At 37.5% G+C, this 25,925-nt stretch overlaps 2 protein-coding genes across 4 annotated transcripts; one reads left to right on the top strand and one right to left on the bottom strand.

The window, feature by feature from the left end:
* LOC117993615 (uncharacterized) lies at positions 1 to 3,540 on the top strand. Its single transcript, XM_034981417.2, has 3 exons — positions 1 to 71; positions 1,116 to 1,202; positions 3,011 to 3,540. Exons 1-3 carry the CDS (start codon positions 6 to 8, stop codon positions 3,497 to 3,499), a joined length of 642 nt encoding a protein of 213 aa, XP_034837308.2. The 5' UTR covers positions 1 to 5; the 3' UTR covers positions 3,500 to 3,540.
* A 547-nt stretch (positions 3,541 to 4,087) lies between these two features.
* Osi2 (DUF1676 domain-containing protein Osi2) lies at positions 4,088 to 24,413 on the bottom strand. Of its 3 annotated transcripts, none has more exons than XM_034981412.2 (8): positions 24,354 to 24,413; positions 12,822 to 12,996; positions 12,345 to 12,511; positions 11,321 to 11,464; positions 7,315 to 7,448; positions 6,826 to 6,969; positions 6,165 to 6,325; positions 4,088 to 5,675 (listed from the first exon to the last, which is right to left on the bottom strand). In XM_034981412.2, the coding sequence occupies exons 2-8, from the start codon at positions 12,975 to 12,977 to the stop codon at positions 5,538 to 5,540; spliced, it is 1,044 nt and encodes a 347-aa protein (XP_034837303.1). In that variant the 5' UTR covers positions 12,978 to 12,996; positions 24,354 to 24,413; the 3' UTR covers positions 4,088 to 5,537. The 3 variants fall into 3 exon arrangements, with proteins under 3 accessions (XP_034837303.1, XP_069363089.1, XP_069363090.1); XM_069506988.1 differs by lacking the exon at positions 24,354 to 24,413 and adding an exon at positions 16,492 to 16,673; XM_069506989.1 differs by lacking the exon at positions 24,354 to 24,413 and adding an exon at positions 13,963 to 14,183.
* Positions 24,414 to 25,925: the final 1,512 nt, after the last annotated feature.

The raw sequence follows: 25,925 nt of genomic DNA, 5'->3' as shown, positions 1-25,925 counted from the left end.
ACGTTATGTTACTACCATTGGTTGTGTTGTATGCTGTCGCGGATTTATTTGTAGCTTCAGAATCTATTCAGGTATTTCTAAATCTAATTCTAAGTAAATCTATTAAAAGTAAAAAGCAAATAACTCCTGAAAAAAGCATAATATTACACAATTGAAGATTATCTAAATGATAAAAGAGCGTGGATTTGACCTGCAGCTCGTTCCAGCAACGCGCAGGACTGCAAATACTTTTCTTATACATGGCATAATATTGTATATCAAACCTTTAAAAAGAGCAACCTCCGAGTTTCTTGCTGGTTCTTCTCGGAAGGAAAGGCATTCCGAACCAGTGTTAGATGGATCTGACGATTCAAAATTACTTGTAAAAGTTAACATTTATTTTTATTAAAAACTGGTCAAGAGTAAATCGGACTCGCACACGAAGGGTTCCGTATTATCGTATAAGAAACAAGATTTTATATATTTTTTATATAATTTACGGTTTTTGGATTTTTCCCTTTACAATGTGCTATAAGACATGGCCAAACTTCATGATTCTAGATCAACGGGAAGTACCCTATAGGTTTTGATTCCGTTGACGGGTCTTGACAGACGATAGACAGACAGACAACGAAGTGATCCTGTATGGGTTCCTTTTTTCTTTGGAGAAACGAAATCCTAGCCAGGTCGTCAAATACACCAATAGTCGTCCTCAGTGGTAAGTTAGTGGTGTAAGCTGTGATAGCCTAGTGGTTAGGACGTCCGCTTTATAATCGGAGTCGGGGATTCGATCCCGGGCACGCCCCTCTAACTTTTCGGAGTTATGTGCGTTTTAAGTAATTAAATATCACTTGCTTTAACGGTGAAGGAAAATCGTGAGGAAACCTGCATGCCTGAGAGTTCTTCATAATGTTCTCAAAGGTGTGTGAAGTCTACCAATCCGCACATGGCCAGCGTGGTAGACTATGGCCAAACCATTCTCACTCTGAGTGGAGACCCGTGCTCTGTAGTGAGCCGGCGATGGGTTGATTTTGACGATGAGTGATAGGTTTGGTAAACTACCATTGCTGGATGAAGTTCTGGCAACGATATCGTGACCACTAGGTAGAACAACTTAATAATTTTTTTTTTCTCAGGATACGTCAGCAAATATACTTGGAGAAAAACGTATGAAACCAAATCAAGGAGCTCTAAGTTTTTATGCATCAGTCAACAATAAACTGGTAAGTCTATCGCCGTGAAATTATTATGTTTGCTGAAGTTTGAAGAACTCGCACACGAAGAGTTCTGTACCATCGTTGTAGGGTCTTGAACTGTACCATAGTCCATACCAGCAAATCCGAGGAGGCTAGTATATCTATATTTAGGTCTCCGTATGTATATATTCGTAAAAAGCTGTGATAGCCTAGTGGTTAGGACGTCCGCCTTCTAATCGGAGCTCGGGGGTTCGATCCCGGGCACGCACCTCTAACTTTGCGGAGTTATGTGCGTTTTAAGTAATTAAATGTCACTTGCTTTAACGGTGAAGGAAAACATCGTGAGGAAACCTGCATACCTGAGAGTTCTCCATAATGTTCTCAAAGGTTTGTGAAGTCTACCAATTCGCACATGGCCAGCGTGGTAGACTATGGCCAAAACCCCTCTCTGGAGCTAGCGATGATCATGATGATGATATATATTCGTTTACCGAACCATCTGAACTTCATCGTTTCGGTCCAATGCGTTGTCCATTAGAAAAGCGGATTTGGTAAATGTATCGGATTAGACGTAGACAGACGCGGTCGACCTAGAAGGGTATTAACGTAACAGTCGATTCCGGTGGATAAGTTGATCAACTGATCAAGTTGAAAATGGAAAATAATAGTGATATTTGAAATGCGCGAATAGTTGTTGATGAATCTTTAATAATTTTTTAATAGTGTTTTATAGTGTTTTTGAAAGTAGTTTCGATAGCTGAAAAGGGTCGCTACTAAATAGCATTAACAGTCGCTTCAGTACTGAGTGAACATACATATTACAAATTTCGTCACTGGCAACAAGCGGACCGTAGCGTAGGTCAGAGCATTGGGCGCGATCCCAGGAGACGCTAGTTCGATTCCTGCCGGTCCGCAATTTTTGATATGTATTTAAAATATTAGCATTGTTGATGAGTACTTTTGAAGTTAGAGGTGCGTGCCTACGACCTTCCGAATAGGAGGCGGACGTCTTAACTCCTAACCATTAGGCTATTACATCTGTTGGAGCAAGAAAGTCATAAATTCAGTAAATTGTAATCATCGCATGTATATTATGTAACAACCACAACTTCCCAGGCAGATTGAGCCACCAAATTAGTGCTTAAAGGGATTAGGAATCCGTTAATCGAATTCGTACTCGATGTAGAATTAATGTATATTACGTGTACGAGGATCAAAGCTAAGCTAATTCGTGATAGAATGTGATTAGAGAGGCTGCTGGACCGGCTAATGAGAAAGCTCTAATTCTTTAGCTCTATATTACTTCTATTCAGCGAACAACTTTATCTTATTAAAATGTAACCAAGAGAAGTATTATTACACTGTGAAGTAATGGGGCCGATTCTCTTGTACACAATCTCTAAACTAAACTAAATTAACAGGTCTAAATCTGGTGCTATCCTTTCCCGCAAGGAACAATATGAAAGGGATAGCAATAAATTTAGACGTGCCATTTTAGTTTAGTTTAGAGATTGTGTACAACGGAATTAGCCACATTGAAAGCCTATAAAGTTGTTAAGACTTAGGCCACCTATTTGGGATGCCTGAAATTCAATCTCAGGCATGCACCTCTAACGTTTTCAGAGTCGGGTATACAGGGTGTAACCAGGACGCCTGGCAAAAACGAAGACAGGTAGTACCAGTACTGATATTATGATACCACAGAAAAAACGCGAAACAATTATAAAAATCCTATAATTTTTCGTGTCGTTTGTAGTTATAGAATAATGTCGTAGCTATACGCTGACATTTCGACATAATAATAAATGAAGTAAATAATTAGAATTATGTTTCAGCCACCTGTAAACAATACGTTCTTCGAAAAGGACGTGAACCCGCTACGGGTCCCAGAAAAATTCTACGAGCAACCGAAAAAGAAGAGCAAAGTAACCAAGTCACCGAAGCGAACCATACAGAAGATAATAAAGAACGGCAAAACTAGAAGTAGAAAGATTTACGCACATCCAGCAACAAGAAAACCACAAAAAACTACTTTGGAAGATGTCGAAATCCAATATAGTAATAGTAACACCCAACGGAATATAGAACAAAATATTAAACCTACAGAACATAACCACAAAAGGAAACCGAAAAAAAATTTAAGAGTTGCAAGATACCCAATGCCGTTTCATAAATTTCAAACAAAATTGAATGCACATAAAAGGAATAGAAGATATGTTGGTAGAAATGATGTTCTAATAATTAAAGATCTAGATGAAATGGAGTTTTTGAGGAAAGAGAATGATTATGATGTTGTGAAGACACATGTACAAAATCATTGGTAGATTTAGTGAATTCTATTAAACTGTATGAGACGATAAGAAAACTGTTTGTTTTTATCCAAACTGTATTATTACCGCGACCTACAATAATTAATAAGTTTAAGCAAATAATATAACCTAATATTTGCTTAAACCACATCCTAAGTAATTGGGTATTTGCCTATATCAAAAAAAAAATATTTTTCAGTAGTTACTAAATTGAATAGAGGGTCTTCCAAAATACGTAAAATCCACGTCCTATGTTAGATTTAAGTGTACTTAGTAACCATTTTAAATTTTCGATTAAACTAAAAAAGCACGTCAAATGATTGTGACGTCACATGCTGGTATTTCATAGAATCTCGCATACTAAACGCGCGTTTTGACGTTCGATAAAACGTTTGTAATTTGACTAGTTTACAAATACCGGATTACATTTGTGATGCTTTTTTACAAAAAAAATACCAGGTCAAAAGTTAAAACGCAGCCAAACAATAAAAAATCAGGAAATAAAAAATGCATTTTCTTATAAAAACAGAAACATTTATTATGGTACAATAATAAAGTTAATACAAAATTAAAATGATTTATATTACAATTAAAACTGGTTTATATTAAAACATCTATTTTTCACATAAAAATAGATTCTATTTACAATTGACTTATAAAGTTTACACATTACCGTCTCGAATGTACAGACGAGAATCAACAACAAAACTTAGAGCTAGGTAATTAAATTAAATTATAATCAACATAAATACGAAGATGCTGTGATGGTACGGAGTCAATGAGAAAATTGAAATGCGGCGCGGAAATGCAGCCAGTATGCAGGCATCAGTGCTTGCGGGTATGATTTGTACAGTAGATATCTAATTAGACAAGGCTAGCTTTGAGTTTCATGGTAACATTTTCATTAAGAGGACATTAAAAAATATTGAAATACCAAGTTCAAATTCTTAAAACGCAAAAAAAATTAGATGCAAAATTATCCGTCGTAGTTTCGGCAAACAAAATCTAACACGTATACACGTAACACAAAATATATGAACGTGTAGACTAGAAAAATACATACGTAGCACAAAATGTTGGATTTGGCACATATTTGCCGAAGTTTATTGACGTTCGTATTTGTACTCGGAATCAGTGATATTGGTTATCACCTAAATTCTTCATAAGCCTGTATCATTGACTTACAAAAGTTTCGGAAAGTTGTAATGAGTATGTTTGTTTGTTTGGTTGCAGTTTGTAACATATTAATCACGCTGGAACGCAATTGCGGCAGTTCCGAGTGTCAATATTATTACCTATAAACTACCCCGGTACATTGAATCCAAAGAATATTCTCTACTACTCTTTTTAATTCTTCTTCTAACTTGAATTCTTGCTCTTTTTTTACTACATGATGCCAATCATTATTTTATATTATATTTTTTAATATAACAAGCTTTACGCTTAGTTGGAGAGAAAAGGGGAATATTAGTCACTGAACATGGCTAATATTCTTTAAAAAAAATTCTTAGTTGAGTTTGTGTAGATCTAAAATTCTCACTTGCAGAGAAAGATTTACTTACTTTCTGTTGCATTTTTTAGTTTACACTTTAAGTATAAGAATATGACCTCTTCAAAATGGCTGCCTTAATATTATTTTAATCTTCTTCGTCATAGTCAGGTTTCAGCAATGAGACCTCCGTATTATTAATGGATTTCATTCATAATTGGCGTCCATTCTCTTGTTTATCTCTAAACTAAATTTAGAGTATCTGCAGCTCTTTCTTTTAAACATTGCTAAAAAAGGACGGAACATGAATTTTAAATTTAAAGACACTAAATTTTAGTGTACACTACTTAAACAATAGCAAAAGCTCGCGACTGGCAGCTAAAGTAACGAGGTATGACAGTTCTAAATTAAATTTAAAACTGTTTAAACACTATCCGTCCTTTTCATATTACATTGGTAGAAAGGGGATGCCAATTCTCAAAAATTTAGTTGTAATTAGAATCAGTTACCATTATTATTCTAAATTTTATCTTCTAATGTGTGTTTTGTATCTCGTATTCAGTCTTACGCTTCTTCAGCCTTAATATCTCCTGCGCCATTCTTATTACGGAACTCCCAGCCTTGGTAAGCCAGATCTTGAGGACTAGCTTCGTGTTCCCTGAAGGCAACACCGTTAGAACCATAGTTGCCATACTGGTTACCCTGAAAACGTTAAAATAATCTGAGTAATGTGATTCGATTAAAATCTTTAGGTGATTGTTAGGGCTTTGTAAAAGTTTTGTTACCTTAAGTTGTTTTACCTTAAAGGGAAAAAGGAACCTTTAAAGGATCATTTCGTACTCTGTCTGTCTGTCAGTTTGTCTGTCAGTTAGTCAGTCTATCTGTCTGACATGTTTGTCAAGACCCGTCAAGGGAATAAAAACCAGTTGCTCGATTGCGGTATAGTGACTGTTACAATGTCACGGTCGCAATCACCTCTGATTGGTTGATGCTCGCTCACTATTGGCAACAATGCATTGTTGCAACAAGAATCGCACAAATTCAGCCAATCAGAATAATTGAGATTGTAATCACGTTTGATGCAGGTTTTACGAAATTGACCTGCAGGGTACTTGACGAACAGTGATATGATTAGTATAATAATTCTATGTTGATGAACCATGAAATTTGGTCATAGTAGGTCATACTTACAGCATAGTTTTCGTAGTGCCCATACTGAGAAGGGCTGTGTGCATCCCTATAGGGGCTCAGGCCAATGCCAGCTGAGGAGTATTGAGGCCCATGATGATAGTGGCTGGGCGAGAACGGAGACTTCAGGTTGGGCTTGCAGAACTTGAAGTAACCGATAACACCTAGAAACACAGAAAATTACTTAAGTATACCAAAATTTCGTACAGTACGCGGCAGAAAGTAATAAACATCGATCTTTAGAAGGACATAGCAGATTTGTAGAGCGTTGTCTCTGTCGTTGAGACCGATAAAACGTCATAAGTGACAGAGACAACGCTCTACAAAGCTGAAATGTTATTCTAAAGGCCGATGCACACTACTTTCTGCCGCGTACTGTACACGTAGGTTTTTCATTTCTTCTCCGTCTTGATTTCTTTACAGAAGTGCAATTTATAATAAACTAGCTTATTTATTATAAATTGCACTTCTTTTGGTCTATCAACGCTCAAACTACTGGACGGATCGCGCTGAAATTTGGCATGCAGATAGCTTTTATGACGTAGGCATCCGCTAAGAAAGGATTTTTGAAAATTTAACCCCTAAGGGGCTGAAATAGGGGTTTGAAATTTGTGTAGTTCACACAGACGAAGTTGCGAGCATGAGCTTGTGTCATATAAAATACCTGGTATAATAAGAGCCATGAATCCGAGGAACTTCTTGAAGCTGGCCAAACCGAGGATCAGGGGCAGGAACAAGAGCAGCTTAAGCTTGAACAGCTTGAGGATTAACAGCATGGGGATGATGAGCTTCTTCAGCTTGTGGCGACCTGTAAATCAGAATACAATGTGTCAAAGAAAATACTTACTTTGTCGTAGACTATAATCTATCCACGAAGAGAAGATATATTACGACAAGAGGAGATATAAGGCTCTCTCTATTATGTAATTCTATACAAATGACAAAGACAGAAAAAGTAAAAGAAAAAGAAGTAAAAGAGAGAAAAGCAAAAGAGAGCAATTTTTCTGGGCACATAGTTCGGGGCTTCCAACGTTGCGCTTTCCGCTGCGAGGTTGCCATTCCAGCACCTTGGGACCCCAACGTCTACTAGTTTTTAAAACTAAATATAGATAGGTTAATAATGATGAGGAATAAAATATTGAATCAGACTCACGGAAAGGAGGTGCTTTCTTGTCCTCAATAATGTCGACTTCATCAGCTATCTCGTCGAGGAACCGTGGGGCTATGACACCTTGTGATGTCACTTCATCATCTAATTGGAATTCCAAGGCCGTTGACCTTAGGAATCTGAAAAAAAAAATATTCTTAAATAAAAGCAATATTACAGGATGAGAGAGAGAAGTATCATCATCGTCATCGGCTCACTACAGAGCTCGGGTCTACTCTCAGAGAGAAGGGTTTTGGCCATAGTCTACCCCACTGGCCATGTGCGGATTGGTAGACTTCACACACCTTTGAGAACATTATGGAGAACTCTCAAGCATGCAGGTCTCCTCACGATGTTATCCTTCACCGTTAAAGCAAGTGATATTTAATTACTTAAAACGCACATCACACCGTAAAGTTAGAGGTGCGTGCCCGGGACCGAACCCCCGACCTCCGATTAGAAGACACCTAGAGAAATACTTGGAAAGGGGTTTTGAAAAACGAAACCGACTTAAATGTACAGGTGTTAATTTTTCTGCTTACTGAATTATGGCACTCATTGCTAGAAATTCGCTGTTTTCCGTTTAATAGATTCATCCTTCATTTTAGAAGATTTTCGCTAAACTTTACTGGGATCGACCTGACTATTTTCTTTTAAAGATCATCGATTTCTTCATAAGGCGGAAATATGTAAAGGATTATTTAAATGATTAGAAAGCTTGAGAATGAGTTGCTTAACAGCTTTTAGTGCTAATAAGTTTAAGTGATTTTGTAAAGAGGTGATAATAAAAATAATACCCGGCTGATTTTGTTGTGGGCTCTTGGGCGCGTTTGGAATCCTCGTATTAAGTTGGCGTAATAATTATCATCACTATATCTTACAAATCCAACAACCGACCATCAAAAAGTGTAATTCATTACCTGTTTTGAATAAATTATTTGAATTTACGGAGTAGGTACTATTGACAAATTTTTTTAAAAAAACCACCTCAGTTATTTTGGAATCCATGTCTAAGAGCTTTTCAAGAGATATTAGGGTGAATTCTATAAGTAAGTAAGTTTTATCGAGATAGGTAAAAGTGAACAACAAATGAGTGACATACAAACATTCAGACATTGTGGTCTAGATATTTATTTAGAGTCGTTGTGATGGTGAAAGACATAGTCATGAGGTATTAATACGCAAACATGCACCGGCGTATGTAGGTTAAGTGACTAAAACCATTTACACTTTCGTGCACTTTTGATACCATTTTTACTCAGTTTACGGTAAGTATCTCTTTTTCGTACGACTGTTTTTGTTCCCTCGAACTCCCAAACTACTAATTGGGAATTTATGTTCCGCTAGTCATTACATAACTGCAACGTAAATATTATAATATAATACATATAATAAATAAATTCAACATGGCAGATAATATTGTAAAAAGGACGAAAAAAATACGCAATGAAAAAATCGACGAGGTTAGGTTATATACGCATTTTACACATTGTATCGGTTAAGGCATTTTTTTATTTATTTTTTTATTATAAGAATATTAGCCATGTTAAATGACTAATATTCCCCTTTCCTCTCCAACTAAGCGTCAGGCTTGCGCTAGGAGTAGGTACGACAATAGTGCAAAGGGCGGGGTTTGAACCGTCGACCTTTCGGTTTTCAGTCCACTCCTTTTACCGGTTGAGCTATTGTTATTTTTGGCGTTGAGGCTCTTAAGTATTCACAGTGCGTTTCCCAAAAAAAAACGGTTTCAAATCTGAATGCTTTTTGATACTTATGTATTATATTTAAAAATTCATATCGAAACGCGAAAGTTACTAAAGTTGCGAGAAAGTCTGTCTGTTAATTTTTCATGGCCCATCTGTTAAACCCATTTTGACAATATTTGATACAGAGATTGCTTGCATCCCAGGGACGCATCTATATAAGCTAATTTTTGCCCTTAAAATCAAAGTGTTCTCATAGATTTTTAAAAACCGAAACCCACGCGGTCGCAGTCGCAGGTATCATATAGAATTTTATAATAATTCTAGCTTTCATTGGTAACGACTAATCGCATTACAGAAAGGTCGTCAGTTATAAATGGTCTTCCATAAACTAATTCTTGTTCTGACATAGCAATTACAGTTTCCACGCTATATTGGCTACTACAAGCGCTGTTTGGCATTCGGTGTAATGGTTATGACAAACAGGATCGTTGCAACGCCTATACATGGCCTATATAAATTATTATTCAGTGCTTTAGCTCTCCAACTGTATGTATAAGCTATCCACTGAGAGAAATTAGTTTTTTTATACAGATACAAGTTAGCCCGTGACTGCAATCTCACCTGGTGGTAAGTAATGATGCAGTCTAAGATGGAAGCGGGCTAACCTGGAAGGGGTATGGCAGTTTTTAATATACCCACACCCCTTTGGTTTCTACACGGCATCACAGACGTTAAATCGCTTGACGGCACGGTTTTGCCGGCAGGGTGGTAACTAGCCACGGTATAAAGACCAGACCAGAAATTTAGAAATTATAAAATTCCAAACCCTATCGGGAATCGAACCCTTATAAGACAACATGGCTTACCAATGCGCCAGGGAGGTAGTTTAAGGAGCCGTATAGGGCTCTCTTATCTCTGTTACGTAGTCCAATACAAATGACAAAGATTTAAACCCAAGGGTATTAACCATTTTGAGTCACAAATCAAATGGCGCAAGTGTCAGTAGCTATTTAAAATTTGTTAAAAATCAAAATAGCTGTTTATATGCGCTTTAACCTGCGGGCTGAAAAAGATGTAGTGCAAACCACAGTCCGGGGTTTTTTGGGTTTTTTTAATTACTTGTTTTAATTAGGATTATTCCTTATTTAGGTGGTCAAATTTAACTTTAACCTTACTTTAACCATCTGATGTGGTGCAACTGGCCCTTAGCAAACTGTTTAATATTTTAACGTATTGTTTCCGAAGGTTTCACTCGGAGAAATAAAGCGGGATGCTGCACGAATTGCTTTTGTTTCTCGACTGGCAATTTTATTTTATGATGGCCATTCTTGCAGATATTGTGCTATTATCCACATTAAAGATTAGAAACATTAGTTAACATTAGTAATGTGATTAACATTATAAATATGAAAGTGTGTTTGTTTGTTGGTTTGTCCTTCTATCACGTCGCAATGGAGCAACGGACTGACCTTATTTTTTGCGTGAGTATAGTTAGGTATATACCTGGAAAGTAACACAGGCTACTTTTTATCCTGGAAAATCATTGAGTTCGAACGGAATTTTTAAAAACCTAACTCCACACGAAGTCGCGGGCATCAGCTAGTGCTTAATAAAAAGTAATGATGAGATCTAGGTTGGAGCGCGCTTGCCTAGAAGATATCTTTTCACTCTTGCCTCAAAGGTTAGGTTACCTACATACGTTGTGCAGAAAACACAGATGCTGCCAGGGCATTCCACGTATGGTACGTAGAGGTATCAGAAACCTTTTTAATCTTACGGGCGGTTACGCACTCATCCAATCCGAGTCCATGAATAATGAATATACGTTCCGAAGTAGTCATAGAGCGATTTGAATGGCAGCTTATGACATCTGATGTTACATATTTTTTACATCGCATATAGATGAGTGCGTGATCGCTCTTAGTGTTTTCGCTCAGATGGAAGTTTTTTTAATTTTTAAATTTTTTTTAAAGAATACTAGCCATATTAAATGACTAATATTCCCCTTTCCTCTCCAATTAAGCGTCAGGCTTGTGCTAGGAGTAGGTACGACAATTTAGTGCAACGGGCGGGGTTTGAACCGTCGACCTTTCGGTTTTCAGTCCACTCCTATACCGGTTGAGCTATTGAGGCTCAAATTCACTTCTTAGTTCTTATTGTAAGAATACGCGCGCATTATCGAAAAAACCGCACATATACGACTTCAAGAATTTCCATAATATCACAGAATTCTCAAGAAAAATCGTGCAGTGAAATTTCGCAATACGGGCTTACCCTTAACGAGCAAGTATTCATAAAATATTTACCTTTCAATTTTCCTCATCCCGTATTTGACTAGCCCGTCCCAGTCGGTATCTTCGCTTCTGGGCTGGGAGGCCAGCTGTGGGGGTTCCCTGGCCAGCGCTCTGGCTTGAGACTCCACTTTCACTAGTACTGCATTGTCTGAAAGCCTGAAGGTTTAAACAATTTAGAAATATTTGGCCACCTCTGTCACAGCGGTGTGCGATTGATTTTTGACTGAATCAATTTTCAATTTTGTAATTTCTAATTGGACTGCTGGTTGTGGTCTGCTTGGTCTGTCGTGAGGTTTCAGTCATGGACGCCATTTATTTGTCAATAGAAAACAATGTCCTAAATAGATGGCGCTGCTTCTGTTTTTCGCTAAACTAAATTTAGGGTATCTGCATCGTCTTCTTTTTAATATTGCTAAAAAAGGACAGAACATGAATTTTACATTTAAAGGCTCAAAATTTTAGTGCACACTACAAATGTAAACGATATACGCTCGCGACTGGCAGCTAAAGTCACGAGGTTTGACGGTGCTATCACCTGTCTTTTGCCAGTGTTCTGATTACACCCTGTATAGTAATTCAATATATATAATAAGTATGACATGATAGAATTTATCACGTGTTCCATCTAATCTGATTGGTCGGTTCAAGTCTCCGCTCCACTACGCTTCATTTATTTCATTTATTATTTTTCTTGCATTACAATATTGATAAATTATTAAACATTATATACTAGCTGATACCCGCGACTTCGTACGCGTGGATTTAGGTTTTTAAAATCCTGGGAACTCTTCAATTTTCCGGGGTTAAAAGTAGCTATGTCCTTTCCCGGGATGCAACTATCTCTGTACCAAATTTCGTCAAAATCGGTTGAACGGTTAAGCCGTGAAATGCTAGCAGACAGACAGACAGACAGACAGATAGACAGACAGACACACTTTCGCATTTATAATATTAATATGGATCATTACAATATTGAAGCCCCGAAAGCCCCGAAGCTTCAGTTGCCAAACACCCGAAATAATCTCAGTATACTTACTGATAAGCTTGTTTGTCAAAGAAGTCGTCGAAAGATCTCAAGGCTTGGGCTTTGAAGCAGTCAGCCAGATCCCCGTTGAGACACTGCTGGGTTGACTGCTGGATGTAAGGGTCCTGGTCTTCTCCGAGACCTATCCAGTCCAGGAGACCACGACCTTGAGCTTCAGGCTGAAAAAGATATGCAAATAAGGTTTACGATTAATAATGAAATCGTTTAAATTCTTTTATCCGATGGCAAGGACAATGTTTTTTTTTGGTGTCCTCGTTCAAACGAGGAAGTGGGTCACCTGGTATTAAGTGATTACCGCGTATGCTTTGCCGGCCTTTCAGGAATTTGTTGATCCAGCCCTTGAATAATCCCATGTTGTAATCTAGTGGGAACGTCGCCGAAGAGAGTTGATTCCACAGAAAATAAACTAGGTACTCGTATAATATGAAAAATGGTTTGAATGATGAATGGTAGAATTAAATTACTAACCGATCGTCCATGGTCGCCCTGCCCAAAGTGTAGATTCCGACCTTCATTTTCCTCCTTTGGCGGTTGATCAGGTAGCCTGAATCCACCATCCCCTCGCGACTGCAGCGCCATCAGTGCCGATATGGCGAGCATCATCCACCGCGCTCGATTCAGCATCCTTGAAGATTATAATGTCCTGATAACAAAACATGATTTTTGCAATGACCGCAAGAACTTCAAACGTCAAACTCTACGGACTCTACGAACGTAATAAAATTTAAGAGGCCCTTCATATTTAAAAGGCCCTAAAAATTTAAGAGACTAATTTTATTTTATATAAGTAGTACCGAATAGTGATTGCTGTTTGCTATAGATTCTTTCGTTGTCTTTATTACTAGTCAAAGTCAAAGTCAAATGATTTATACAAAATAGGTAATAAATTACTCTTATTGATGGTCTGGTATGGTGTTAGATTTGTAAGATATAGTGGTGACAATTATTACGCAAACTTAAAACTAAAGCTACGAGGGTTCCAAACGCGCCCAGGTCTGAGAAGTCTCACTTTACAAAATTATTGAAACTTATTAGAACTATCACAAAGTCGTTAAGCAACTCATTCCCAAGCTTGCTTATCTTATACTAGACAATTAATATTCAAGCGTTCCTTAGAGTTCACAAAAGTCAGATATCTTCCACGGATATCACGCTACTATATTTACACGCTATTTTTCGGTAAGTACATCTCCTCTTAACTCAGCTTTTATTCAAATTCAGATACAAGTTAGCCCTTGACTGCAATCTCACCTGGTGATAAGTGATGTTGCAGTCTAAGATGGAAGCGAGCTAACCTGGAAGGGGTATGGCAGTTTTTATTAAACCCATGCCCCTTTGGTTTCTACACGGCATCGTACCGGAACGCTAAATCGCTTTACGGCACGGTAGGGTGGTAACTGCCACGGCTGAATCCTCCCACCAGACAAGAAATTTAGAAATTATAAAATTCCAAACCCCTGCTAGGAATCGAACCCGGGACCTCCCACGAATAAGACCACACGGCTTACGAGTACCACTGCACCAGGGAGGTCGTCAAAAATGCCAGGATGTTACGGAGATTATCTGACACCTTGTATATTTTAAGAGTAAGTGGAGAAGGTCTACGTACCTAGTTAAGACGTAGCTACATATTATGTTTGCTTCCTCAAACTTAGCAATAAATCTTCTAACATCTCGATAGTTCGCACACAACTTGGTCGTACATTACGGACCAGACTTAAACTTTTGCAAAATACTAAACTTATACCATTATAAGAAGTGATTTGCACATAATCGATGTCACACCGAGACTAATTTATCGAACACTATACGAATAGTTCAGTTTTCCACTTTTACTAGTGGTAGGGGAGCCCAAGAGGGGATTTTGGGATTTACTGGAGCGCGTCAGATTAAGACAAGGTTTCTCAATATCTGACGCGCTCGATAAATATTATCGATAAATACTTTTTTTTTAATTTATAGACTCGCGCTTGGCTGCCTGGTGGGAAGTGATAATGCAGCCTAAGACGGAGCGCCCCCTTCTATACCTTCGTACGACCTCCCCCACTAGCATACCGGTAGATATATATATATATATTTTTGCGATAAAAAAACACGTGGGGCGCATTATATAATATATACTATTAATATCTATTACACTGGAGTATTTCTTTGTGAATACATACCTATATTTTTTTTATATTTTAGAAATTTTTACATTATATAACCTTTATTTCTTTTTAGCACCTAATCTTCACAGTCACATAGGTCCCCACGACGCTCGAGTAAATCCCTATTTAGTCTCTTGGACTCCCCTACTATAGACATTGGACACTTTCGCGTGTTGGTGGTAATTGCTTGAATTACTAGTTGTTTTGATTCAATAGCATCATTTGATTGGTTTTGTACTTTGGTGTGATAGACTTTAGGTTTATATTTGCTTATATTGTTGAAGTTAACAGTAGGCATATAATAACGTTGGTCATTGCCGTCGTGTTGTCACGTGCAATCAAAACTGGCCAAGTGCGAGTCAGGCTCGCGCAACGAGGTTCCGTACTACAGTCGTAGTTTCTCGACATTTTGCACGATAATTAAAAAACAATGATGGATAAAAATAAATAAAAATCTGTTTTAGAATGCACAAGTGAAGCCCTTTAATATGATACCCCACTTGATATAATTATCTAACTTCGAAAATTGAAAATACTAACTATTAGTTTATGAGCACAATTAAATTTTTTTTTGTGTGATGTAACCACAAATTCACGGTTTTCAGGTTTCCCCCGAATGTCTAGAAGACCTACCTGCCAAATTTTACGATTCTAGGTCTACGGGACCTGTAGGTTACTTGACAGACCGACAGACAGGCGGACAGACAGACAACAAAGTGATCCTATAAGGGTTCCGATTTTCCTCTTGAGGTACGGAACCCTAAAAACGCAAATAAAAGAGTAAACATAGATTTTGAAAAACATTGGTCCTTCGAGACGAAGACACCACGTTGATTGATTTAGGTCCTAACCACACTATGCTAAATTTGAATTAACAATTAATCACAAAATGTTTAGAACCAACAAATTGGCCCGATTCACTAAAATGATAAAAATGTCAAGCCAGCTTACGTTGATTGATGTAGGTCCTAACCACACTATCACTATTTAGAATTAGGGATAAACGCGAACCTTGTAAACAAACAAAAACCTCTAGGGGGTAGAGTACCTGCCTATGTTGATTGAATTAAGTCCAAACTATACACTATCGGGATTGCGAAGTAGCGATTATACTCAACTAGCAACCCACCCCGGTTTCCCATGGGTGCATGTACCTACCTATGAATCACTCTATTTGGTAAAAAGCCGCATTGAAATCCGTTGCGTAGTTTAAAAGATCTACGCGTTCATAAACACATACAGACAGCGGGAAGCGAAATGACCAATTTTAGGGTTCTGTACCTCAATAGGAAAAACGGAACCCTTATAGGATCACTTTTTTGTCTGTCTGTCTGTCGGTCTGTTAAGAAACCTACGGGGTACTTCCCGTAGACCTAGAATCATGAAATTTGGTATGCAGGTAGGTCTTATAGCAGACATTTGGGGAAAAATCTGAAAACCGTGTATTTGTGGTTACATCACACAAAAAAATTTAAATTTTAGTCTTAAACTAATAATTAGGAATCTCAATTTTCAAAGTAAGATAACTATATCAAATGGGGTATCATATGAAAGGTCTTCACTTGTGCATTCTAAAACAGATTTTTATTTATTTTTATGCATCATAGTTTTTAAATTATCGTGCAAAATGACGAAAAAATACCACTGTAATACAGAACCCTCAGCGCGCAAGTCTGACTCGCACTTGGCCGGTTTTTTTTTGACTCAGAATGATTAAGGATGTCAAACAGCTGGCTGATGCTCGCGACTTCATTCGTATGGAGTTTTAAAATGTCTGTCTGTGTAAATGTCTTATTTTCCGGTATTAATGTAGCCTCTGTTACTCTCCATATTATCTTTAACTAAATACATCCATGCAAAAGTCACACCGATCTGTTGCTCCGTTGCGGCGTTATTGAAGGACAAACCAACAAACAAACACACTTTCGCATTTATAATACGGATAGTGATGATAAAGGACCAATAAATACCTAGTTTAAAAGAATTACCATTCAACGAAGTCCAAGCGAATCTTCTAGAGGGGTTATCACAACCAATTAAAAAAAAACTAACACAGTGTCACACTAATTTCAAAGTATTTTAAGCCACTCATAGTAATTGTATTGGATATGCACACGATGGAGAATATACTGCGGTATAGAAGGAAAACTCATTTCTAAGTGCGAGTGAGAGGTACGAAATGCGGTCGATAACTGCGCGTGCGTTGATAGCAAAGTACCATAGAATAATTACTATACAGAAGTCAGAACCGTTAAAAAATATATGCTGGGTCTAAAAGTTTTCTCTGTAACTTAGTCCTGTGTGAGAACGGATTTTCAGATATTTTACCTGACCCAAACCGGGCGGGTTTGGGGCATAAATAATATGTCAGCACAGGAAGGCTGACTATAACGCTTATATCTTTTTGAAATTTTGTATATAATATACTAGCTGATGCCCGCGACTTCATACGCGTCGATTTAGGTTTTTAAAAATCCCGTGGAAACTCATTGATTTCCCGGGATAAAAAGTAGCCTATGTCACTCTCCAGGTCTTTAACTATACCCATGCAAAAAATCACGTCGATCAGCTGCTCCGTTTCTACGTGATTGAAGTTCAAACCAACAAACACACACACGCATTTATAATATGGGTACTGATTCTTTATGTATAAAAGGAAAAGGTGACTGACTGCCCGATCTATCTACGCACAGCTCAAACTACTACACGGATCGAGCTGTTTGCCATCCAGATAGCTGTTATCACGTAGACATCCGCTAAGAAAGGTTTTTGTGAAAATTCTACTTGTTCAAGTGCATAACTTTTCATAATCATAATCATAATTTATTATTGCAAATACACGTTTTACAGGTGGTACAGCAGTCAGGTCACAGTGTATTTACCATTACAATGGTGTGCAATAGCATTTACAATAATTATGTTAATTACAATGAATAACAATGACAATAACGATACACGGAAATTGAAAATTATCATTAACATATAAAATGTATTAGTAAATGTAAACTCAGCGAGATCATAATTACAAATTAATTCAATAAATAAATTATTTTAAAATAGAATGTCAGTAGTAAATAAAAATGAAATAAATACTTTTGAGATGATGTAACTTCTTTCTCTAAAAGGATGCTAACAAAAGCCCATTTTCTGTGATTCGTTTTAACTTTCAAATGTTTTGTTTTTCCAAGTGCCGCTTCTTTTAAATGTGATTACTCTTTGTGTACGGTACGGAAGAGTTGTTGTCGTACTCTTTCTGAATACTAAGTTTGGCACATTTTTACAAATGGCCGCGCTCTACACTTTTCATTTCCAGATGTTTCTTTCATATTAATTGTGGAAAAAAAAGTTAAGTTTATATTTTTTCAGCAATTCGTAAACTTAATGACTTATCATGCGTCAAATTACTTAATGACTTATCACTCTACCCACTTGTACTTATTAAAACTTAAATCTGTTAACATTAGTTTATTTTTAGGGTTCCGTACCTCAAAAGGAAAAAAGGAACCATTATAGGATTACTTCGTTGTCTGTCCTGCCACGAAAACCTATCTATAGGGTACTTCCCGTTAACCTAGATTCATAAAATTTGGCAGATAGGTAGGTCTTATAGCACAAGTAAATGAATAAATCTGAAAACTGTGGATTTGTGTTGTGGTTATATTACACATAAAAAAAATAATTAAAATGTGTTCATGAACAAAAATTAGTATTTTCAATTTTCAAAGTAAGAAGTACCAAGTGGGGGTATCACATGAAAGTGCTATACCTGTATAGTCTTACAGAATTTTATTTATTTTTATGTATAATAGTTTTTGATTTATCGTGCAAAATGACGAAAAAAATAATCGAATACGGAACCCTCGGTGCGGAAGTCTGACTCGCACTTGGCCGGTTTTTTAAATAATTAATTGTACTTACATACTTATCAAAAATTAAAATTTTATTATTATTTACATTAGCATGTCGGTGTCGCGATCTTGAAGTTTTTACCCATCCCAAAATCGCCCAACGCGAAGTTTTCACCTCAAAAGCCAAGTTCAAGTTGTCATCAAAAATACTACACTCCGCCTGTATGCGCTGGCCCTAAGCTCAGAAGTGCCATTAGGGCGAACTCTTTCGGAATACTAAAATTTGTACAACTTTTATTGCACTGTCGCTAATAAGTTATGTGTTCTTGTAATGGATTTCTTTAATAGCTTATTATTTTATTTATTTTATATAGCTTTTATTTATTTTGCTATATATTCTTACTCTGGAAAACCTAATTAACAAATTACAAGTAGGTATTTTATCCGACTTCAACTGGACTAAATAATGGTGTTAAACTTATTTCGTGGTTTAACAAGATATTTTAATTACTATAAAGGTACACCACGATTAACTTGATTGCGAGATTGCAGCCAAGGGCTTTGTATCTGAATAAAAAACCGGCCAAGTGCGAGTCGACTCGCGCAATGAGGGGAGGGATAATTCAAAAACTATGATGCTTAAAAATAAATAAAAATCTGTTTTAGAATGTTCAGGTGAAGCCCTTTCATATGATACCCCACTTGATATCTTACTTCGAAAATTAAAAATACTAATTATTAGTTCATGACCACAATTTAATTTTTTTGTGCGGTGTAACCACAAATTCACGGTTTTCAGATTTTTCCCCAAATGTCAGCTATAAGATGTACCTACCTGCCAAATTTCATGATTCTAGGTCAACGGGAAGTACCCTGTAGGTTTCTTGACAGACAGACGGATAGACGGATAGACAGACAGACAGACAGACAGACAACAAAGTGATCCTATAAGGGTTCCGTTTTTCCTTTTGAGGTACGGAACCCTAAAAAAAACTCTGGCACAACTTTCATGTACAATTGTACGACTAAGATAAGCCTACATGTTTTTGTCGTCAAACATAACAAACAGGAGATTGCAAGCTAAAGAGCTTTTAAGATTGGAGTTGCCCGTTGCACTCACAGATTGGGTATTAAATTGGACGAGCTCTTTGTAGGGAATTGTTCCGTGAAATACGGCGGCGGACGTTCAAATCAAACTGGTGTTTATCAGTATACGACCATGTGATGCGACTGATGTGCCTGCGGATTCATTCCAATTTCGTATTTTTTCGCTTGATTCATTGGCATCGATATGAATGACAAGATATGGTCAAGCGAACAAAAATTTTTCACGGTTTAGAAACAAAATAAATCAGCAGCGCCACCTCTTCTTTATTTCTTCTCTACATAGTATAAAATAAAGTCGCTTCCCGCTGTCTGTATGTATGTATGAACGCGTAGATCTTTTAAACTATGCAACGGATTTTAATGCGGTTTTCACCAATAGATTGAATGATTCAAGAGAAAGGTTTATAGCTATAATTTAATTCTCAAAAAATTAGAGATCCCTAGAGAAATTGAAATAATGTGAATTAAGTCGGAAAAAAATCCTCTCATTTGAGAGTTTCCTAGGCAATGACACCTCAATGACATTATTAGTACAAATTGCACCCATGCGAAGCCGGGAAGGGTCGCTAGTAGATACTAATGAACGACCCGTTTGAAATCCAGACGTCACTGAGGTTGCATTGGTGCATTTACGCACCAATGAGTCGGTGCCATTTTGTTTGTTCAATAACCCTGTCCATATACGAAGTAATATGTCAATGTTCATTGGTTAAATCCATCCATATCCATACTAATATTATAAATGCGAAAGTCGGTCTGTCTGTCCGTCTATCTGCCTGTCTGTATGTCTGCTAGTCTTTCGCGGCCCATCCGTTCAACCGATTTTGACGAAATGCGGTAGGTACAGCGTTAGCTTTCATCCCGGAGAAGGGACATAGGACATAGAACGTATATTTAAGTAAAAATATACCATCAGCTCGAAACTTCAGTCTAGTCACTAAAATGGCGGCCACGCGCATTATCAATTTGTGAGACTTAGACTTGATTGTCGTCATTTTGTGGCATATAATAAAAGATCTGTCTGAAAAAGATCAGAGTTGCTCCCGAAAGAAGTTTTAAGTATTTCAAAAACTACCAAAGTACTTTTAAAAAGGAATTTCATTACTTTACGAGAAATGTTTGCGAGAACTTAAATCGTCTTAAAGCTTAGCGAATTTATAAAACTTTTAGCATCTTGTTCACGTTTTGCCTTTGTGATTCAGATTCGAGTTACAGTTTCTAGGAATTTGAGTCTCAGAGAGGGTAATATCTCATAAGGAATCTCAAGTTAGTGTACCTATATAATATCAAATATGCATGTTACAAGTTGCAACTTAAATAGAATATTCTTACAAACTAAGTAAGGTACGTACTTACTTCTGTCTTTTGTACCTACTTGTTCCTCAAAAAGTGAAAAAAACCGGCCAAGTGCGAGTCAGGCTCGCGCACCGAGGGTCCCGTCGTACAGTCGTATTTTTTAGACATTTTGCACGATAAATCAAAAACCGACCCTAATAAGACAGAAAAATGCTCATTAAGAGCATTTTTCGGTCTTATTAGGGAACTTTAAAAAGTACAGAATAAGTGATGATATTTCTAGAGGTTTTCAAGCTTTAAGGTGACGCAGTACGCTTGACCTAACCCGTTTGCTTTTCACTTGATATTGTATGAGAATGGTGAGAGGCACGATGATTTTCAAAATCAATTGCGCGAAAAGGGTTTAGAAAAAGTATTTTTGAGAAAAACTACCGAATTTATGTTTGCAAAGTAAAGTTATTTCAACTAATGAATAAATAAACTATGTCCAATGTTAAATTGTTTTAGAATTTTCATACCCCTAATCTTATTTATTTACGCCCAAAGTAGTCACAAATTTAGTGTTAAAATAGGAATTTTTTGAGGCTCGTAACTTTAAAATCATTTTTTTTTCAATGTTTTATATATCAATAAACCTAGACGACGACTAATGACGAGATAAATCGATATAATACTTATTTTTGAGCGTAAAATGTCAAATATTGTTGTAATTACCCTCCTAAGTTTGTATGAAGAAAGCACCGCACTGAGCTCACGTAAGCTTAAGGTGTTTTTCGAGGGTTTTCCTTCAAAGTAGAAATTACAAAAATTAGTTTATTTTCACCAGCCCGCCTTTAGTGAGGGTTGAATAGATAATATTTCAATGGGAATAAATTCAGCGCAAGCGACTTTTAAAAGGTTTTTGTTTCCTCGTAACGAGCGGAATATGAATGAGGCTGCGATGGTTTTTTTGTGTGACTTAGGGGCAACGCACACCGGCAGAATGGAAAGCTCAAGAATCAATGGCTTCTTGAGCTTTCCATTCTTTCCATTTTCATTCTTCTTTGTAAAGAGCAGGTATCCACTAAATTTTTCGAAATTTTACCCCTAAGTAGGTTAAATGGGGGTTTAAAATTTTTGTAGTCCACGCGGATGAAGTCGCATGCATAGCCTAGTTTTTTAATAATACAAGTAGCCATTTCGTATCCATATCACATTTTGTGTTACGAAATAGGTGACATAACTAAACTTGTAGGTCAAGTGAGGTGAGGACAATGTAATGTATTTGTTATGCAAGCACCTGTTACAATTACGAACATATACCTATACAGCTATGGTGGTTAGGACGTCCGCCTTCTAATCGGAGGTCGGGGGTTCGATCCCGGGCACGCACCTCTAACTTTTCGGAGTTATGTGCGTTTTAATTAATTAAATATCACTTGCTTTAACGGTAAAGGAAAACTTCGTGAGGAAACCTGCATGTCTGAGAGTTCTCCATCATATTCTCAAAGGTGTGTGACAAAACCCTTCTCACTCTGAGAGGAGACCCGTGCTCTGTAGTGGGCCGGTGATGGGTTGATCATGATGATGACATATACAGTACCTACGCGGACGAACGTATCATGTACATCTCTGTTGTCTCTATCATTGAGACCGACAAAACGTCATATAGGTATGAGTAACAGAGACAACGCTCTACAAAGCCGAAATGTCATTCTAAAGGCTGATGTACATTACTTTCTACCTACTTATAGTACACGACAGGTAGAGATGGCAATCGGGGTATGAGGCGGGGGTACGCCTCGCCCACCCGCACGTCACCCGCGCTTGCCTGCACCAGGTTAGCACGGGGCCTGTGCGGGTGTGCGGGACGTTCCCTCCCTGATAGCCATCTCGACCTGTCGCGGACTATATCTACGTACACGTATCCATATACATAGTTAGAATTAGATATGTAAGTATCTAACTTAGGATACTAAGTAACTTTCACTGCTAACTGGTTAAGACTTCCATTTTATGAAAATAAGGTCTGCGATGGAAAATGATTTCCGCTTAGGTAGAGTGCTCGGCACTTAGTATGACTAAGGCATGAGACATACCGACAAAGCCGACACGCGGGTTATTTCTTGATAACAAAGCTCACACTAAACCCAGCGTTTCCCATTTGCCGGGTCGCGACCCGGTACCGGACCATCAAAATAAAATCTCGGGTCGCAACATTTCCGCATTGTTTTGAAAATACTACCAACTTCTTCTTCTTCTTCCTTACCTTATCCCACGCTACGTGGGATCGGCACAACATGTCTTCTTCTTCCACTCATTCCTGTCATTCGTCAACGTATCATCACGCATATCCTCTTTCACGCAATCCATCCACCTTTTCTTTGGTCGTCCTCTCCTCTTTTTTCCTTCCACATGCATTCTTCTAATGACATAGCTTTCTTCCCTCCGCATTATATGCCCATACTATGCCAGCCTATTACCCCTCATCTTTTCTACCACTGGCGCTACTTTCAAACTACCCCTTATATATTCATTTCTTATCTTATCCATCCTTGTCACACCACACATCCATCTCAACATTCGCATTTCAGTCGCATGTACTCGCCTTTCATCCGTCCCTTTTACCGCCCAACATTCTGAACCATACAATGTGACAGGTCTAACGACTGTTTTATAGATTTTCCCCTTAAGTTTAAGGGGCATTTGCGGGTCGCATGTAACACCTGAGACCTGTCGCCATTTCATCCATCCCGCATTCATTCTATTGTTCACGTCTCGGTCAATATTACCGTCGTCTTGGAAGAGCGAACCACCAACTATCGATAATATTAATATTAATAAATGTGTATTATTTTACCTAATGGAACCAGCTTGGGTCTAAAAATGTTAAGTGGGTCACGAAGGGGCAATGTGAAAATTACCGAACCATGGCAGAACAATGTTTGGGAAACACTGCACTAGGCTAAGAAATCTCCCTGGCGCAGTGGTGAGCGCAGTGATCTCATAAGCGTCCTAAGACGTCCTGGGCTTCGATTCCTGGCCGGGGTAATTGGGGAATTTATAATTTCTAAATTGTCTCTGGTCTGGTCTGGTGGGCGGCTTCGGCCGTTGCTAGTTACCATCACACACACACAGTGGCGTGCACAGTGTTTGAAGCCAGGGTAGGCATTAGTTAGGTAGGCACCTGTTTACTGGCAGGTCATAATGAAAAATATGCATTGAGCTATTACAACTGGGGTACGCAGTGTATTTATGCCTCTATGACCGGCACGCCACTGCACACACACAATCACATCACAATCACACACACATCACTTCACTGGAACGGACTATTTCTTTTGAATGATAAGTATAACACAATTCTAAACTTTTTTTAAAAAGTTTTTAGTATACATACCTAATATAGTATCTACTAATACACTTACATACAGGTAAAAGTAATTGGTTTGTGGATTTGTAAGTAGGTATATTATAGGGGTAATCTCCGGCACCTAATGAACCATTTCTGATAATCCTTTCACTGATAGATAGCTGCATTTTCCCCGAGTGCTGTGGCCTACACGCGGACGAAACCACGGTCAAATCCTAGACTTTAATAAATTAATTAAAACACTTACCTAATTTAATACTTATGCAAAGTTACACTAAATCTAGATCAACGTTCAATGCACTGAACGATGGAAACGAGAATGACCGACCGACTGACAAACCTTATATAATAACAACATAAGAATTGCATAAACTTCTTGGTTCTTGAATCCGTATTGTATAAAGCCTAGCTTACTTGGTACAATCTAATTTTAACCTTAACTCGTTATGTTAAAGTCTATATTTGCTACCAATTTTAATAATTTCAGCCGCTCCTAAGAACTTTTGGACGTTACATTGCAATGCAAATGAAACTCTATTTCAATTATTACAAAGTCGTTTATAATAAATCAGTGCCATCTTCTTTACTATGGCTAAGATGACATCCATTCAGTTATCGGAATCAATTTAATTGCAGTCGTACTGTTACATAACAATAAAGTTTATTTTTATTTGCGCTATAATGCATATGATCTGTGTGGTAAAGAAAAGTATTGATCAGTGGAAAATCAGACTTACGACTAGTAAGTTAAGGTTCAATATTAAAGTGACGGTAATTCTCAAAATGATCGTTTGAACAAAGTTAGCGCAACTCTGGGATATCCCAGCTGTTTATCCACGATTCGGTGGACAATATGGAAGTGGACTTTATAAAATGAACCATTTTTTTTACAAATTTTTAACTTTATTGTAACTTTTGTTTTATTAAAGTAAAAAATTAATTGGATAAACAAACATTGAAACGAGGGTACCTGCCTTTGTTGAAATTAATTTTTCTTTTGCTTACAGTTCTCGTCTTATTTCTTTCATTAGCAAGGCCAAAACAAAGCAAAACTTCATGAGTGCAGTGCAGCGGACAACCTGTGCCCGGTATCAAAATTGGCCCGTAAGTTACTACCGTCCACCCACATTATAATTAAGGCGAATGTATTTGTTTGTGGGTTTGTTAATACTTCAACCACACCGTGCACCGCAACGGAACAACAAATCGACGTGATTTTTTGCAAGGGCTGGAGTGATATAGACTACTTCTGGAAAATCAAAAAACTCCCACGGAATTTTAAAAATTTAAATCAGCAAGTTAGTAATATACAGGTTGTAACCAAATCGCTAGCAAAAACTTAGCGTTTTTGTTACACTACCTAAACACAATCCAATAGGTACCAATAACCATTTGCCTCGTTATGTACTTTTAGTGATTTTGAATTTTTTAAATCCGTAATGTATAGCGTGCAAAACTCAGGTCAATGCCCGCCTACGACGCTGGATGGTCTACTTTTGTAACGTTCGTTGATCTCTATTGTCAGTGAGATGTTTTATTTGCAATATATCGTAAACTTTTGCAATATTATAGGTTTTTTTTGTAGTAAAATATCAGTAATCATCAGTACTATCACCTGTCTTCGTTTTTGCCAGCGTTTTGGTTACAGCCTGTATTTTGTAGACAATCGGATCAATTGGTTTTAGCAATAAATCTATTATAATGAGAGTGATGGGAAGAGCTTAAAAGTATCAATTTTGTTTGCCTGGTGTAAAAAAGTCGATCTCGGATTAAAAAAAGCCATCTCCATACAAAGTAGCCACTTATATCCTGGTAGGCT

Source organism: Maniola hyperantus, chromosome 24 (genome assembly GCF_902806685.2).
Source record: "Maniola hyperantus chromosome 24, iAphHyp1.2, whole genome shotgun sequence".
NCBI classification, from domain to species: Eukaryota; Metazoa; Arthropoda; class Insecta; order Lepidoptera; family Nymphalidae; genus Maniola; species Maniola hyperantus.
This window is presented reverse-complemented; position numbering and strand designations above follow the sequence as displayed.

Bases quoted from the DNA above. Each gene is read 5' to 3' on its own strand.
- Osi2 (XM_034981412.2), bottom strand. From the start codon at position 12,977: ATGCTGAATCGAGCGCGGTGGATGATGCTCGCCATATCGGCACTGATG. The intron at 7,449-11,320 runs GTAAATATTTTA...TTTTTTTTTCAG, and splicing joins GGGATGAGGAAAATTGAAAG to ATTCCTAAGGTCAACGGCCT. The intron at 6,970-7,314 runs GTGAGTCTGATT...TCTGATTTACAG, and splicing joins CAAGAAAGCACCTCCTTTCC to GTCGCCACAAGCTGAAGAAG.
- LOC117993615 (XM_034981417.2), top strand. From the start codon at position 6: ATGTTACTACCATTGGTTGTGTTGTATGCTGTCGCGGATTTATTTGTA. The intron at 72-1,115 runs GTATTTCTAAAT...TTTTTTTCTCAG, and splicing joins TAGCTTCAGAATCTATTCAG to GATACGTCAGCAAATATACT. The intron at 1,203-3,010 runs GTAAGTCTATCG...ATTATGTTTCAG, and splicing joins CATCAGTCAACAATAAACTG to CCACCTGTAAACAATACGTT.